Raw genomic sequence first — 17,991 nt, forward strand, 5'->3', positions numbered from 1 at the left:
ATGAAAGTTAGACAAAATCTTGCTTAAAAACAGTGTGCTAAAAAAACTAATAACTGAAATAATCACTTAAGCCCTAAAAATATGTAAATAAAACTTTAAGGTACACATTATGTTATTTTAATTTTGTCAACCTTTTTCACAGAGCATTTATAAACTGGGGCTCGTCTATATGTTCAGGATGAGACCCCTCCCCCCTTTAGAAAGTCAGGTTATTTAACATTATATTTAAATGTTTAACTACAAAATAAGGATATATGCGTGCATTTTTTCTTTCATTCATGTTAAAAATGGATATATGTAAAAAAACTAGACTTATACACTCGGGCCTATACTCAATATTTTTCTACTATATTTTGTTTTTGCACTACACATTTTGTTGCTTTTAATTTGGATTAGACAGAGTCTTATATTTTTCTATATTTTATGAAATAATTAGAATTGCATATTTTTTTTCAATTTTGATGTGCTTATGATTCAAAAAAGTCAAGCTACAATAAAGCATGATGTTTATCAACAGGTTGCTCCCTATGGAACTTATTGAACGAGCTTTGTGGAATGTGTATTCTGGATATTCTCGCAAACTTTTCAAATGAAAAACTCATTTTCTCTTTCTGAGAGAAGTGCATTCAAATTAGAAAAAACAGCTTTCAATTTAAACATTGCATTTTCAGAACTACCTTTTTTGCTAGAAAGAAGTATAAGCAATGTTAATTTATAAAAAACTCCACTTTTGTATTTAAATATGTTATTTTTGTATATTTTTTTGGAAAAATAATGACTTAATTACTTACTTAAGGTGGCGCTAACAGTCCATGAAGAACCAGGGCCTAGTGACTTACAACTTTCAACCATTCCTGTGTGCGAGTAATGTTTTCAGTTGTCAGATATGGAAGGGACCTAAAATTCATATGCCGAATCCGAACTACTAATTTGAGAAAGCACTTTTCATGACAAGAATTACTCTTGAAAGATTTGTCAATTCCTCGCAAGAGGCAGAACCCGCGAAAACTTTTTTTCTTAACTAACTCTTAAATTCCAGCTCAGGAAAAATGAAATCAAAAGACTTCATTCAAAAGAGATATTGTAATAATACAAATCTAGGCTATGTTGTTTAAAATTTTAAAACTTAAGTTATTCCTTTATTGGCAAATAATAAGAAAAGTTTCTTTTTGAAACATAAAGGTTTTGATAAAATAAAACTTTTTTCTGTATTGTGATATTGAGACGAATTATATCTAAATTTAAATCTAACAAATGAAAATAATTTACAGACCATCATTGTATTATAGTTTGATATCAAACCATAAATAATATGAATTAAAATTCATTGTCTTTACTCAAAATTCTATATAGTTTACAAATTTAACCAAAGACCAAACTGTTATTTGAATTTGAATGCAACGAATAATTACTGTTGACAATTATCAACAACAATAATTATAAATTGGTAAACAAAACTACTCTTGAGAGAAATGCCAGACACATGCTATCAACTTTATTGTAATAATAATTATAATTGTAAAATTCTTTAAATTAGAAAATAAGTAAGTAAACATTTTAAAAGGGTGCCTCAAGTACCTTTCTCTGTTTTATTTACTTCTTTACATCAGCGTCACTTTTTATCAATTTTTTGTTAAGATTTGTTTCAATTCTAACTTTATCGATAGCCATTCGCGTGGACTATAAAAACAACACTTCCTTAAATGTCATTGATTAGTTTTTGTACAGAAGTCGGTGCGATGATTATGCTAAAGCTAACTATAACAGCGTTGTTTGTGGTCGCGGTAGGCACGGGTCCTACAAGTGCAATGAAGACCACAGTAAGTTTCATTTATGATTTCAAAAAACAAAAGGAAATACAAATTATTAATTTTTTTTAAAAGGCTCAACGAATTGCAAGATACAACTACCCAGTGGAAACACATAAGGTTCAAACCTCCGATGGTTATATCCTCACCGTATTTCGCATCCCCTACTCGCCCAAGTTGAAGAACCAAAATAAACGTAAACCAGTTGCGTTCCTTAACCATGGACTTCTGAGTTCATCAGATTGTTGGATTCCCAATGGGCCCGATAACGCTCTGGCGTTCCTCTTGTCCGATGCAGGTTACGATGTCTGGTTGGGAAATAATCGAGGCAACACCTACTCCAAGAAACATGTCAAGATCTCAAGTCTTCGACCAAGTTTCTGGGATTTCACTTGGAACGAAATTGCCCTTTTAGACTTGCCAGCCCAGATTGACTACGTTCTGTTCCACACTAACGAGCAAGCTCTCCACTATGTGGGTCACTCTCAGGGTACCACCATATTCTTTGTTCTTATGTCCGAGATGCCGAAATACAATGCAAAGATCAAGACAGCCCATATGCTGGCTCCAGTTGTGTATGTAGAACATATGACGAGTCCCTTTGCCAAAATGATGGGTCCCATGTTGGGTCAGCCTTCTCTGTTAACCGAAATGATGGGCAATAGTGAATTTATGCCGAGCAATAAATTCATGTCTATGATGGGCCAACAAGCTTGTAAGGATACCTCAAGCTTTCAGCCAATGTGTGGGAATGTACTATTTTTGATGGCCGGCTGGAATTCACAACATTTAAATAATGTAAGCACCTATTTAACAATTACATTTTCAACTATTTTTAAAATAATTATAAAACGTTGCCATTCAGTCATTGCTTTCAGAAGTTTGTGAAACTCATCCTGCCGGAGCCTCTACTGGACAATTACTTCACTACTTACAAGAATATGTGTCAGGAATGTGGCGGCGATATGACTACGGAAAGTTGAAGAATAATCGCAAGTACAGCAGTTGGTCACCACCGAAGTACAATGAAAAAAATGTTGTTGCACCGGTACGATTGTATTACAGTGACAACGACTATTTTTCATCGGTTGTTGATGTTCACAAGTTAATGCGTTTGTTGCCGAATTTGGTGGAGAGTTTTCATGTTCCTTATCCGACATTCAATCATTTGGACTTTTTGTTCGGCATGGAAGTGAAACCTTTGTTGTATGATAGGATAATAGCGGCTGCTAATCGTTTCGAAAGAACTGGAAAACAATAGAAAATCAAAAAAGAAAGAAAAAAATGAATGTGTTTTAACAATAATTGTGCTTTAATTCTTCCATTGATAAAAATGATTTGTGATAAAGTGAAGTCTTTAAGGAATAACTATCGTCTTAGCCATTATCAAAAAAATGTAATAGCAATTTTAACCTTTACACATTTCTCTAAAATTTGAAAAAATACGATTTTTACAGTTTTTTAACCATAAAAGTAAGATAATTGTCCTAATAGTATTTTTAGCTTTCAAAAACGTGTAATTAGAAAACTTATTAATAAACCTATTTCTTTTAAATTTGTTTCAAAATAAATCAAAATATGAAGTTGACAAATTAAATACTTGAGAAGCTCGAAGTAAATTAATTTTAAGGGTGTTATAAGTTCTAAGTTCAATCGTACCAGTAAGGATCTTAGTTAAAAACTCATTTCAAGGGTCCAATTATAACAATACAATAGAGCGCTAGAGAAATCACTTTAAATGAAGGAAATGTAATTCATTAGCTTTTGAGAAATGCACTTAAATCAGCTGCAAATAATTTGTATAATGTTGGAAATAATGATCAACACAACTGTCAAACAAATCTTGTGTTTATTTAAGGACACCATTAAAAAAGAGTTCTCGAAATTTTTATTTTGAATAGTCCGCTTTTTGAAAGTTGTCACTTTTGAAGCTGAAACTGAAAACGTAAGAATACAAAACGACGTTTGTTTGGACAATCCAAGTATGATTAATAAGAAGCCTAAACGTATGATTGTATGCTGATTTGAATGGTCTTCACATTCATCAAAATGGCGATACGTACAAAACAAGCACATTCATCAAGATGGCGATAGGTACAAAAGAAACAACACAAAATCGCAATTTCGCAAGAAAACTTTCTTGACAGTGTTTTAACACCTTTAGACTTTTTGCCAATCCTACACAATTAATTTAATACCTTCCATTCCTGATATTATCGAAATCATACAGACACAAATGTTCGATCTGACCATGGAAAAAAGTTTCATGTTAAAAATGTTACACTGCAACCCTTGTAGCCATACTAGACATTTTGATTGCATAGTGTCTCATTTATATGAATTAAACATACATTGATTTCTCATTAAAAAAATTTAATATATATTTTGTTATATGAAAATGAAACTGCTTATTGGAAAACACTTAAAGTATTTTTTGTAAGCTATTAATTTCGTACGAAACACATTTTTTACACTGCTTCTCATTAAAATATAATTTTAATAAAATTCAAAATTTCCAACCTTTCGTACACTCTACTCTACACTCACTCTAAAAACGATGGGTTTATAGATTCAATTTCCCCTGAAGATTCGAGAAATTTCAAAATTTACAATTTTAACTGATGTAATGATAAAACCCAGTTTTAGTACTGGCTATAGTCTTACAACAATAAATATCTAAACCGGAGGCCTGTTGTTTTGACACTATTTGTAAAAATATGAAGCTATTTACAATTCTCTATGGATTTCAAATAAATCTATAGGTTTTGATAGAAATGTAGCCCGCATGTTGTTTAACCTTTTCGTTCATTGCAGTGTACCAAATTAAACCTGCATTAATGCTTTGACCTAAACCAATGTTATAAAAAATTCATTAAATTTCAAGACTAAAACAATGACAAGTTATAATTAAACACTTTAAAATTAATTAAAAAGATGAGAAATTATGAAATGTTACCTTTTAAAAAGCAATCTGTTCTGATTAAAAGCAATAAGTTGGCACAAGTAACATCAGAAATGTATTTCATTCTGTTAATTATATTACAAATAATAACGACTTCCATAGCTGAAGAACCAAATATTCTCATCTCCACTGTAAGTCTATATCAAGAAAAAAACTAATTCATCAAAGAAATTTGTACAGCCCCAACGTATTGCCAGCTTCAATTATCCCGTGGAGTCCCATGAGGTCAAGACAGCAGATAACTATCTTCTTACTATGTTTCGCATTCCCTACTCTCCAAAAAACCTACACTTGAATGATTCCAAGCCGCGACCGGTGTTCCTCATTCAACATGGCATGTCAACATCCACCGACTCATTCATATTAAATGGTCCTGATAATGCTCTGGCGTATGTCCTTGCGGATGCCGGTTACGATGTTTGGATGGGAAACCATCGTGGTAATGTCTATAGCAGAAAACACATTAAACTATCACCTGATGAATCGGACTTCTGGAAGTTTTCGTGGCATGAACTGGGTATATTTGATATGCCAGCGATGATAGATTATGTCCTTGGGAAAACTAATCAGGATCAGTTACATTTTATTGGTCATTCTCAGGGAGCAACAGTTTTCTTTGTTCTTCTATCCGAACTTCCAAAATACAATGCAAAGTTCAAGACTTCGTTTATGTTAGCACCAATAGCATTTGTTGGACATATAAAGAGCCCCATAGGATTTATTGCATCATCTGTTCTACATCAATCCCCAATATTGAGTCACCTTCTTGAGGGGCTTGAATTTCTACCTATGATTGAGCCAGTTTCGATGTTGGGATCTGAATTGTGTGCTGTGGGATCATGGTTTCAATGGGTTTGTGCTGGTCTTCTATTTATACTTGGAGGTTGGGACTCAGAGCATTTGAATTATGTAAGTTTTCTACTTTCATTTACTTGCAATCAATATTTCAATTCGACATTTTGTAGACTCTTTTGCCACAAGCTATTGAAACACATCCTGCTGGCTGTTCAACTGGTCAAGCTATTCACTATTTACAAGAACACAAGTCTGGCTATTTTAGAAAATTCGACCACGGGAAACAGAATAATCTAAGATTCTATGGTCAGATAACTCCACCAGATTATAACATTTCAAATATTATCACTCCAGTTCGTGTGTACTATAGCGACAATGACAAAATGGCTCCAGTAGTTGATGTAAAGAAAATCGAAAAATTACTTCCAAATCTAGTTGAAAGCTACAATGTACCTGTGAAAACATGGACCCATGTTGATTTTGTGTTTGCCTTAGAAGTTAAGGAACTTATTTATGATAAAATTATAGAAACGGCAAATTATTACGAGAAAACCGGGCAACAGTTGAAATAGTTTCCAATTGTTCAGCTTAAAAATGTTCTAATGAACTAATAAGAAAAACAGATGCATACTAAATTTTATTAAGATATTATTATATTAAGTTTGAAAAATGAATGGGAATAATAATTTTAATGCATAAAAATTGTGTTTCAAAATCCATTAATTGATAAAGTAAAAATAATCTTATTGTAAACAGAAAAAAAGTGCATTGGTTTTAATTATATATTTATCGTAATATTATTATTCAATGAAATTAGTTAATAATCATAATGAGATGTACTAAGATTGTTGATCACAAAAACTGTAACTCATTTAACTTGTGAAGCACTTTCGGACATCGTAGGATCTTGAAATTTCATAGTGCATAGTCTTAAATTTAGACTGGTCGTACTTTCAGGCCTCTTTACTTTAGAAAGTTTGAACGTTGATACTATGTGCAACCAAAATGCGAATTGTTGCAAGCATCGATTTTTTTGAGGTAGTTTTCGACCACTTTTTGACACATATTGGGCAGTATCTAGGCAACAACTTGACGATTGTTAGTTTTTAAGTGTTCAAGAGTTAAAGGTTTATCTGCATAAACGCAGTCTTTCGCGTAGCCTGAATTGACGGTGACAGTCGATCCATCGTCGTTTTCGAAGAGGTAAGTCCCAATCACACCTCCGAATCAAAGAGTGCACTAAACAGTGACTTTTTGTGAATGTAATGGAATTTCTTCAATTACTTGAGGATTCTCAGAATCCCAAATACGACACTGTTGTTTAGCAACATACCCACCGAGTGAGAAGTTTTCTTTGTCTCTGGAGGAAATTTTGTTGGTAAACAACAGTGTACTCATTCGACGTATATACGACACGTTGGGTTAGCCGGCTTCAGTAGTTCAGTTTTTGTGTCAGCTTGACTCTGAATGTAGGTGCCAAATGAAAAATACACCATAATATGCCATAAGACAGTCCTTATTTCTGAGAACTATGAATAACACATTCTGTCGAAAAATTTCGACAACACTTTCACTTACAGCAGTGATATTTTCAGTGGTACGAGCGAAACGGTAATGCAAACGCCTAACAATAATTGCAACCAATCCACTTTCTTAAAATTTGTTTACAATTTTGCCAATTTATTGCGTACTTTTGACACCCCAAAATGACTAAGCTGATATTTTAATTTGTATTAACTAAGGAAGAAATATACGTTCTTAAATTGTTAAAATCTTGTAAGCAAAATCATGATTGTACAAAGAGTACAAATACGCCGGGGTGTACCAATAAAACTCAGGGTTTTATAAAGTCATAGAATAAAAGCTGAGATAGATTTCCAGACGAAATAGCTCTAAGTCTAAAGCATTGCAACCGATTTAAAAACCAATTAAAAAAATAGGGTGGGATGCGACCCACACTGATAACTTCCCATCCCGTCTGTCGATTTGTCTTGTATAAAAGTTTGTAGGTTTTCGTGTTCGGGCAAAAAAGTTGTCAGATGAATTATTCTTTAAAAATTTTAAATTATTAACAATATTTTTCATATAAAGAAATAGTTAAGTTTTTAGAATCTTGTTTGTTTTTACCAATTTAAGTAGAATTTCTTAAATTTTTACAAATTGGATGAACGAAAATATTTTAAGAGATATCAAGAACCCAATATCAATTTTCAGCAAATTTGCGTACTACTTTTTTAGATTTTAATTTGTATGGAAAAACGGACTGTTGGATTTGTATCAAAAAAAACTACTGAATATCGCAAACACTATTTTCTGTGAAATAAAAAAAGTTTAAAGATAATATTTTAAATTTTTGAAAAGCTATTTTAGCCGAAAGTAAATTATTACCAAATTTTAGTAATTCTTTTTTTTTAGGCTTTTCTTTTTTGTAAAAAAATCTGTCAATTCGATTTTTCTCAAAATTTTACTGAATATCGACAACAGTATTCTTATATCTTTTCTGATTCTAGAGCTATGGACAACGAAAAAAACGTCGCGAACGTACGTACAGATGAACGCACAGACATATTTCTAAAAATCTTTTATTCCGACTCTAGGAACCTTAAAACGTCGAGAAATCTCAAAATTTTTAAATTGACAAATCGGGCCCATTACAACAATTTCCTATGGGAAGTTTCTAAAGTGTTGTTTTTTATCGATATCAATTATTTTGTCTTTTTTCTCTTTTTTTTACAAAAGACAAGTTTTTTTTTGGGAGGGTATCAGTTATTTTTGAAAATGAAACTGAGCCAAATGATTAATTTTTACGTACACATATCTTAAATTACCCAAATATAGGTAAAATAAAATACTTTACGATTTTCTTTAATATTTGTAGATGTGTGTTTATATTTTATGCTTTAAGATAGTTTGTTGTTAAATTAACTTAACAACAAAAATACTAATTTGAAATATCAGCTAATCAGAAATCGTAAGGATTTAGCAAATTATTAAAAGTTCAGACAGCGACACCATGATTTTAACTTTCATAAAATGTTAATAAGTAATTCCGTAGGCATACTTTTTCTTTTATTTTATTTGTAATATAACCTACTTGGCAACCACGAAATCAATCAATGTACTTATTTACAAAATCAATTCATAGTTTTCTTTTCCTAACCGGCAAATATATTTTCATCTAAACCAAACTAACATTTGAAATTTTGTATTCATTCATGAAATATCAAAGCAAACAATCTAAAATGATCATCTGAATTTTAAAAACTTCCGTAATACCTTAGAAGCTTTCTATATGCATATACTTATCTACAACTGTAAGTTTTTAATGTCTTGAGGTAGGCACCCTACCTACCTCCAACTAATTAACATATATAACTCTTGAGTTTTATTAAGGTTGATCACCTCCGATCAATCCTCACACCCCAAACCCCACTTCTGTCGCATAGAAATTTCCAATAATTTTACAATGATAGAACTACCTTCAATTTTTATGAATGGTTAACTTTTAGTAAACAAATTAAACACATTCCACAAAACAACAAAGCAGAGAAAAAAACTATAAACAATAAAGATACAAATAAAATGAAGCATATAAAAGATTATAGAAGAAGATTAGAAGAATAAAAAAAGATTTAATAAAACAATAAGCTTGAAAAAATACATTCTTGATTTTTTTGTATTCTCAGAACACCAAAACGGAAGACCGGCGCTCTTCAAATCTGCCTGCTTCGGGAAGTTTATACTCCAAGGAACATCAAATCCATTAAGTTACTCTTCTGAAAAGATTTGAGCTTTTTTTTGCGTGATGTGGATTGAGATTCAGATTGCTCAGAGAAATCAACTCTCTGTGTGGAGGGCGGTGGGTGATGTTCGCTTTGCTCAAAACTAAAAGAGCTTTCAATCCAAAGACCGACACAATAAAAATGAATTCATTAGATAACGAAATAGTGATGCAGATACTTTTGTTTTCCGCAGATGCTACGCTTCATCAATGTTTTGTGTTGTTATCGTTTCGCCGCCGCCGTAGTTGCCGATGCCGTTCGTTGGCTTAAAGGCAACATAGTTGATTTTGATTTAAAAATACATTAAATGTTTATTTAATAATAAATTAAAAAAATAATAAAAACAAGCAAAACAAATCTTTACAAAAAATAAACTTGTTTCGTGATAAGATATACAAAAAGATACTTAGATACAAATCAAACACAGGTGTCTCCTTATAGTGATAAATTAAAATCTATCTATGTTTTGCTTCATCACCTCCAATATACATACTTTCTGATTTTCTGATGATATAGTGATTTTCATGAAATATAAAAATCATCTGTTGATTTAATTTAAAGAAAGAAAAACGAAAAAATTCCGATACAAAAGTTTACAGATACTTTAGCAGGTCGTCAATTAACGGTGGCGATCAAAAGTGATAAAAGTAACCGGCCGTAAGTAATAAATGGCCAATGGGTGCGGTATTTAATTAATATTTATACAAATTTGAATTAATCACCATTCATTGATCCATAACTCTATACCAACTTTATGTGTGTGTACTCATATGTGATGTGCAGTAATTATTGAATGCAATGGACCAGGTCCGTCCGTCGTCAGTCCGTTTCTCGGCTTTAGTTTTCGGTTCCTTTTACGTACCGTACATACGTACATATATAAAATAATTGCTTCCTCCGTCATCATACAAATACGCACGTTGCTGAATAAACAAGGAAATTGATTATTGTTTTTGTAATGAAATGAGAGTTAAACAGGAAACAATAATACAACATACGAAGAAGAAAAACCCTCTACTTACCTGCATATATAAAACATATGTACCTACGTTTACATAGGCTTATCTCCTTTGGGAAAGGATTTCCGGACCCAACTATATAGCTAGCCAGTGCAATCTATACCCAACTTTTACTCCAAAGGCCATTCGGATCCTTTAGCTGTATATTTATTAATTCAAGGTGGGTAAGCTCGAACTGAGCATGTATACTTTTGTACTCTTAGTTTATTTTTCATTTATTTATTTTCTTGAAATTTTAATTTTATTGTGTTTTTTTTTTCATTGTTTGTTTTCCATTTTGGTGTGTTTTCAATCAAAAAACCTCATTTTTGTGTTTACTCTCTCGAATTGTATAAACCGCCTCAAGTTTTTGGTCTTTTTTTTAACTCCTGAAACGGTAGTGGGATCGGTAATGCAGACTGTGTTTGTTTTGAGGTCAGTATCATGAATAATAAATTAAGTGAACTGGCTGGAAAACATAGACAAAAACAAAAAACACAGAAATACACAAAAAACTTGTGGGTAAATATATTATGAGAGGACGATTTTGGCTCGGACTCGAACTACAAGCTTGTGCTTTAGCTTTTAAAGGGTTGTTGTACCCTTCCTTACCTACCCTAAAAAATAATTTGATACCCGTGTTCAGGGTTTTTTTCTAAATGGGTTAAAAGTGGTTTTTAAGTTGTTGAACAGTTTTTTTTTATACATATCTCGCTTATCTATGTATGAGTTTATATACATATGTATGGGGAAGTGGTGTAAATCCTGATGTGTTTGATGTGGGTAAAAAGATTATTTGACCAAATAGTTTAACGCTTATCGGAAATTGGTTGAGGTACGGAGGATAGATAGAAGAGATTTTTTTAATGAAGTTTTATTTTTTGTTGAATTATTTTTAGAACTACAAGAAATAATGTGGGTGATTGATTCCACGTTGGGCGCCACATAATAAAATTTAAGAAAAACATTGTTCGTTTAACAGACAAAGTAATTGTTTTCTATTCCTTCAACTTCTTTGTGTTTTATATATCAAACTAAATTTACCATCAATCGCAATTTCTTTTTCTTAATTGAAAATCGGAACATGCATCTAAGAAATAATCTCAAGGATTTCTGTATGCAAACTTATCGATTATTTTATTCATATTCTAGCACTTTTCGATAGAGGAACAATCCAAACAATTATGTACTTGAAATTTCTAAATTTCATAAAAATTTTATTTTAAATTGAAATAGATATATTTTTGTGATGGTATTGACGTAAACGTTAATACGAAAAACACAGGTCCAGGAGTTTATCAACATTTTCAGTATTAAATTTCAGACTTATATATAGCGTTTTCTCCTTGACTTATATTTTTTTTTTGGAAATGTTGTTTACTGATTTAATACTGAAGCAAACATGACAACATGAAATTCGGAGAATCCAGAAAATATTGTGAACTTGTTTGTGAAATATAAAGAAATGAATTTCAAGAGGCTAACACCTATAGTTTTGAGGACATTACGAGAAAATAGCGATATAGTTCGCGGTATCCTAAAAAAAAAATTGAGTGCGTAGTAATTTGAACCGTTTATGAAAGATCTATTCATACAAAGTGGAATATGTTTCAATAAATTAACTTCAATATTTTTAAAACATTTTTAAAATACTAATATGTTCTTAGTTTTATAGGAAAATGCTTGATTGATTGAATTAATTTCGTATTAAATATTAATGTTTTATAGAAATACTAACTTATAAAATACTTAAAATACTTAAAATACTGTTTTCAAACTTCCTTTCTTTTTAAAAGATTTCACACATATTCAATAAACTCATGTAAGGGAATATTTCTTAAAATTTCAAATCTACAAAAAAATCGAAAAATCTTTCATTTTAAGTCATCGAGGTACATTCTACGAAAATGAAGGGAGACACACTTGTTTGGTGTTATCTGTTGTCTTAAGGTCTTCAGCAAAAATTCTGGTTATTAATTTCTTTTGAATCAATATTTCACCTTTCTTTAAACAAAACTTCCCATTTATCCATTTAAGTGGCAAATCCATGGCAATATGCATATGTTGTACATACTTTCATCACAATAGCTCCCCATACCCTTTAAGAAATTTTATGGTAGAAGCCTTATATGTAGGAGCAATACTAACACATGAGTCCTTTTTGTCTATTATTTTGGAGACCATGACAACACAATTTATATTTCCTTCAGTTCAAAGAACTTCAAATCTATATTCTGTGCATCAGTGTTTTTATTATGAACTCGATCTAAAAGCTCCATCGCAAGTAATTTTCCACATTCTTGAAACATACATAGGTAACGGGAACATTAACTTGGTTACCCTATATCTTTGATCATAAGCTTCTAATCCTTGAAATTCGGAACATAAAACCTAATTTAAATTATTGTTAAACTCTTATAGAAAATTGATGGAGTTTCTATGTCAATAAGCTAGGCTAAAGCTTCCTTTTCAATATGTCAAGAGCCTGATGTTTGTGATGATTTCGAGATTAATTGTTATAACGAATGCCATACTCGTATATGATAAAGCAAATATCACAGGTAACTATGACTTCAAGAATGATGAGTATACACATTTTAAGTCTTCTTTTTTGTATTTTTTATGCTGCTATTGACTGAGCATGAATCGAATTTTTCAAAAAATTAATTCGTGGCCTCAATTTGAACTCTACCCTACTTATTTCAATAACGAACAATGAAAGAGAAAAGACTTCTTCTTCCTATAGGTATATAAAAATAAACAAGATAAAAGAAAAATTATAGGCTGTTATTTTTCTTAATAAACTTGGCTAAAAGAAAATTCCAAGGGAGTACATTATTTAACTTGATATTTATGGTAGGTGGTATATGTCTATCTTTTCACCACCTGCAATCGCCGGAGCTGAGCATCTTAACTTTTCGTCTTACATAGAGCAACCAATAAATTATTGTCTTTAAAATGCATATTGATGATTCTTCAAAGTTTTGAGAAAATTGAAGATTTATTTATTGTTTAAAATGCAAATATCAAGTGTTCAAATAAATAAAATTTTCAAAACAACACTCAAGTTTTTATTCCACACTTAGTTTGAATTTTGAGGGAAATTTTGTTTCCCACGTAGAATTTTATTTCATTGATTTGAATTAATTAATATTTTGAATGTTTTGATAGATTCATTCATGAAACGTTCCAATCGAATATATATACCATAAATGAATTGGAAATAAATGTCCATGTTCTTGGTAAAATTTATTTACGAATTAAAAGAAATGTTTCAACATCATTCATGTTCAAATATATTTCCAGGTAAATTTTAATAACGTTTAGTTCTAAAATTAATTCTTTAGAAACATTTCCCTTAACAATTTAAACCATTCGAAACATAACAACTGAATATGAAAAAAGATTTGGAAAATTTAATAATGAACATTTTCAAGAGAAAAAATTACTCAAAAGTACAGATTGTTTAAAATAAGTTAATACTATAAATCAATGATTTAGAGAGGGAAACATGTTCTCATGAAAAACGAAAAGCTGAAGGATCAATCTGGATAGGTTTTATTTTGTTATTATTCTAAGGTCCGGTTTCTCAATTTAAAAATGCTGACATTTTTCTGGGGTTCAAGATTCTTAGAATCTAAATCTAACGTTTTGGAAAGAAATGTCTGTTCGTAAGTGCGCACTATTAGATACATGGGCTCAATGTAGTCTTACAAATATTAGAATTATTTTTTAACTCAAAAGCTTTAAGAACAAAAATTAAAAAAGAGATAGGAATGGGACCCACACTGATTACTTCTTTAAAGCTTAAAAGTTTATAGGTTTTCGTGTTGGATTAAAAAAGTTGTTAGTTGAATTGTTCTTAAAAAATTTAAAATAACCAACAATATTTTTCATATCAAGAAACAGTTTAGTTTTAGGAATCTAGTTTTATTAAAAAGATTTTTAGTCAAAAACAAATTTTTACCAATTTGAGTAGCATTTCTTAAATTTTTACAAATTGGATGAACGAAGTTAATTTGAAAGATATCAAGAACCGAACATCAATTTTTACCATATTTGCGTACCATTTTTTGTAGATTTTATTTTTGTATGAAAAAACGCACCGTTGGATTTTTACAAAAAACTACTGAATATCGAAAACAATATTTTCTGTTGAATTAAAAAAGTTTGAAGACAATTGTATTAATTTTTGAAAAGATAATTGAGTCGAAACTTTTTAGCAGTACTCGTGGCATGATGGTAAGTGCGATGGACTGTCATGCGATAGGTCTTGTGTTTGATCCCTGCCTATGCCACCTTAAAGTTTTTTCACGGGTTTCTCCAAGAGTAATTCTTGTCATGAAAAGTGATTTCTCAAATTAACCGTTCGGATTCGGCTTAAAACTGTAGGTTCCCTCCATCCTTGACAACAGTAGTCGCACACAGGAGTGGTTGAGAGTTGTCAGTTACTAAGCCCTAGTTCTCAAACGGTCTGTTGCGCCACCCAATTCAATTTAATTTAAAATTTTTAATTTTATTTAAGGCGAAAATCAATTTTTACCAACTTAGAGCAATGTTTGTTTTAGGTTTTTATTTTTGGTAGCTCGTATTGAAAGAGTTCAAAAGGCTTTCACAAGATTTGTTGTTAGGCAACTAAAATGGAGAATTGATACTCCTTCATATCCGTCAAGATGTGCTTTGATTGGACTTGATTCTTTACAAAAAAGGCGTTCTGTTCAATGTGTACTGTTTGTCCATGATGTATTTTCATACCGTATCAAATGCCCACAAATCATTTATAATTTTGAAATCTATATTCCGGAAAGAAGATTGCGTCTTCGTCATTTCTTTAACAATCCTAAACATAGATGTAATCATGGTTGCAACGAACCATTTACTAGATGCATACAATTTTTCAACACTATATGTAATGAACTTGATCTTTCTACAAACAGATGTGAATTTAAAATCAAATTGCAAAGCATATTATAAATTAGCTTTAAGTATTTAATTATATTTTTATATCAAAATTGTCAGTAATCTGTAAGACTTATATCTGTGGATGAATAAATAAATAAATAAATAAATAAATAAAAAAAACTGTTAATACGATTTTATTCAGAATTAAACCGAATATTAAAAACAATATTTCTTATAACATAAAATTAGTTGAAAGATAAAATGCAAAATTTTTTTAAAAAATATTTGTATCCAAAATCAATTTTTACCAACTTTTGTTAAATTTTCATTAAAGTTTTTATTTTTTGTTAAAAAAAACTGTCTGTTCGATTTTTCTCAAATTTTTACTGAATGTTGACAACATTTTTTTTAAAAGACGGAAGTAGTGCAAAGCCAATATCTCAAAGTTTTGCAAAAATATTTGATTCAAAGATCAATTTTTACTAACTCTTATTAATTTTTTTGTTTAGGTTTTTAGATTTTGTAAAAAAATCTATTAATTCTATTTTTCTCAAAACTTTTCAGAATGTTTAAAACAATATTTTTTATAAGATAAAATTAGTTGGAAGTCAAAATCTCAAATTTTTGAAAAGATATTTGAGTAGAAATGCAATTTTTATCAACTTTGAGTAATTTTATTTAGGTTTTTATTTCTTTATAAAAAATGTAAATTTGTTTTTTCTCAAAATTTTACCAGATGTCAAAATTGTTTTGAAGATGAAATCATTTTTTTTTCGTAAAATTTTGAGGTGCCAATTTTTTTTCAGTTTTTTTGAGCTATAAAAAAACTGTTGATTGGATTTATTTCAAAAATATACTTGTTTGGTATAACCTTACAATATATTATATAAAATTTAATTCAATTCTCTAGCGTTTTTGTTTCGTAAGATATTTAGGGTTAACCCAAATTTTCACCTTTTTTCAAACTGCTATAGTAAAAAAAACCTCCCATGCAATTTTCTTCAGAGCCCTTTCTGCATCTTTCTGCCTTATTATCTGTATAACAAAATTTATTTGAAGTTGATATCGCTTCTACCAACCCTCTCCCTTAACCCTTGGCCACACTATAAGATTTGGTGTTGGTGAAAAGTTTGGTGCGTGCCAAGTTTCATTTCATTTCAAGAATTTGGATTTAAAGAAACTTTTCACACACATAAAATCAAAACAAGTTTGACCGTCTAAACGTTCGGAAATTTTGAACAAATCGTACAACAACAAATTATTAGTAAAATTGTTTAAGGCTTTGGGCAAAAAGACCTAACGCCGCAAATGCAATGGAAGTTTAATACTAAGATTCATATATCTATTAAACTTTTCAAGGTAGGGCCATTTTTGTATTTAATTTTCCAGATAATTATACCTGGCCCGTCTTTTCGTCTTGGAAAAATACACACAAATTTTAATAACGAGCGTTTAAAATTTAATTTCATGCCTCAGAAGAACTTATACGAAAATAAATTTTTCACTATAGATATTTAGACTATATGTATAAATTATTCAATCAAAACAAAAATATATAACACCTGCTTTAAGTTCTAAATATCAAGTCGAAAATTCATTGATTTACCACGGCAGTATCCAAATTATTACTAATTTATATGTGGGTCGATGTATGAGGTCAAACATTTACAAAAACAAACCTTTATTTAAATGGATAAATCTATAAAACTACCGAACTAAACCAAACCGTTTATTGCAAACACCACATAATAAAAAAATTATAGTAAATGTCTCTGATTTAGTATATCACAGCAGCTGATGAATGTAAAGTGATGCTGGTCGTTTTTCAACTTCATTAAACTGGAATTATAACCAAGAATACAAATTTTTAATTTTATTCATAATCAATATCGATATTTAGTTCCTCTAGAACCCGCATTGGTTCATTGGATATTCATCATCCGAATACGTTCAAATTACCATAAAACATTTCTGACCTTCTAAATGCCTCGTTTATAGATAAAACATGTCCCTAAATTTCTGTCTGATACCCGATTTCAGTTGTTATCGTTGGAATAATCTTGAAACAATAAATAATGAAATATATGTAAATCCATATTTTGTAAAAAATAAAATACAAACCCCATGAAATAAATTTGTTTTATTCAATATGAGCAGACTTATTGATCAATTGAATTTCTGGGAAAATTCTTACATAAATGTATTCAATCTGAAGAGAAAATATGAAAATCCATTCATCCAAGTAAAAGATCAATACTTCGTCATATTTCAAATCTCAAAAACAGAGTGTCGATAAAGATAAGAGGTACAAAAAAAAACTTTTTTTGTTTTTCCTCGCATCAAGAATAATTTAAACGAATCTATCTATGGCTTCATTTCAGACTCAGTGATATAAGACCATCATCCTCATAAACTACTATCTATGCACCTACATACTCGAATATACATATCTCGCCCTCTGACTGACTTTTGCCGAAATATATTTTGATTGTCCTCCTTGAAAACAATTTGTCTTGACGGAAAAATAAAATAAAACATAAAATTTAAATCATTGTTTATGAGTTCGTGTACCGTACCTCCATATGCATATACTCTATATTTTTAGCAACTACTATGACATATGAGTGTTTTTGTATCTTGTGTTGTCAGTTATAGAAAGGGGCGTATAACGTTTTTATCTTATTCTTGCAGAATATACTTAACAACAAAAGATGTATGTTTAACTTATGGATATTAGGTTCTTT

At 30.4% G+C, this 17,991-nt stretch overlaps 3 protein-coding genes across 5 annotated transcripts in view; all 3 read left to right on the forward strand.

Annotated features, from left to right (window-relative positions):
- Positions 1 to 1,660: 1,660 nt before the first annotated feature.
- Positions 1,661 to 3,113, forward strand: LOC129951022 (lipase 3-like). Its single transcript, XM_056063011.1, has 3 exons — positions 1,661 to 1,820; positions 1,884 to 2,606; positions 2,674 to 3,113. Exons 1-3 carry the CDS (start codon positions 1,704 to 1,706, stop codon positions 3,067 to 3,069), a joined length of 1,236 nt encoding a protein of 411 aa, XP_055918986.1. The 5' UTR covers positions 1,661 to 1,703; the 3' UTR covers positions 3,070 to 3,113.
- Positions 3,114 to 4,823: 1,710 nt separating this feature from the next.
- On the forward strand, positions 4,824 to 6,137 carry LOC129950442 (lipase 3-like). Its single transcript, XM_056062383.1, has 3 exons — positions 4,824 to 4,901; positions 4,951 to 5,679; positions 5,736 to 6,137. The coding sequence occupies exons 1-3, from the start codon at positions 4,824 to 4,826 to the stop codon at positions 6,135 to 6,137; spliced, it is 1,209 nt and encodes a 402-aa protein (XP_055918358.1).
- A 3,366-nt stretch (positions 6,138 to 9,503) lies between these two features.
- Positions 9,504 to 17,991, forward strand: part of LOC129950326 (diuretic hormone receptor) — an 82,953-nt gene continuing 74,465 nt past the window's right edge. The window contains exon 1 of one of the 3 annotated variants that reach the window (XR_008782103.1): positions 9,504 to 10,526. The gene's annotated coding sequence lies outside the window, so the exon portion shown is untranslated. The remainder of the gene's footprint in view (positions 10,527 to 17,991) is intronic. The other 2 variants (XM_056062220.1, XM_056062221.1) reach the window with 2 other exon arrangements.

The sequence above is a fragment of the Eupeodes corollae genome, chromosome 3, assembly GCF_945859685.1.
Source record: "Eupeodes corollae chromosome 3, idEupCoro1.1, whole genome shotgun sequence".
Taxonomy (NCBI): domain Eukaryota; kingdom Metazoa; phylum Arthropoda; class Insecta; order Diptera; family Syrphidae; genus Eupeodes; species Eupeodes corollae.

Excerpts from the sequence above, each read along its gene's own strand:
- LOC129951022 (XM_056063011.1), top strand. The coding sequence starts at position 1,704 with ATGTCATTGATTAGTTTTTGTACAGAAGTCGGTGCGATGATTATGCTA. Across the intron at positions 1,821-1,883 it reads CAAGTGCAATGAAGACCACA|GCTCAACGAATTGCAAGATA; the intron begins GTAAGTTTCATT and ends TTTTTTTAAAAG. Across the intron at positions 2,607-2,673 it reads ATTCACAACATTTAAATAAT|TCATTGCTTTCAGAAGTTTG; the intron begins GTAAGCACCTAT and ends GTTGCCATTCAG.
- LOC129950442 (XM_056062383.1), top strand. The coding sequence starts at position 4,824 with ATGTATTTCATTCTGTTAATTATATTACAAATAATAACGACTTCCATA. Across the intron at positions 4,902-4,950 it reads CAAATATTCTCATCTCCACT|CCCCAACGTATTGCCAGCTT; the intron begins GTAAGTCTATAT and ends AAATTTGTACAG. Across the intron at positions 5,680-5,735 it reads ACTCAGAGCATTTGAATTAT|ACTCTTTTGCCACAAGCTAT; the intron begins GTAAGTTTTCTA and ends GACATTTTGTAG.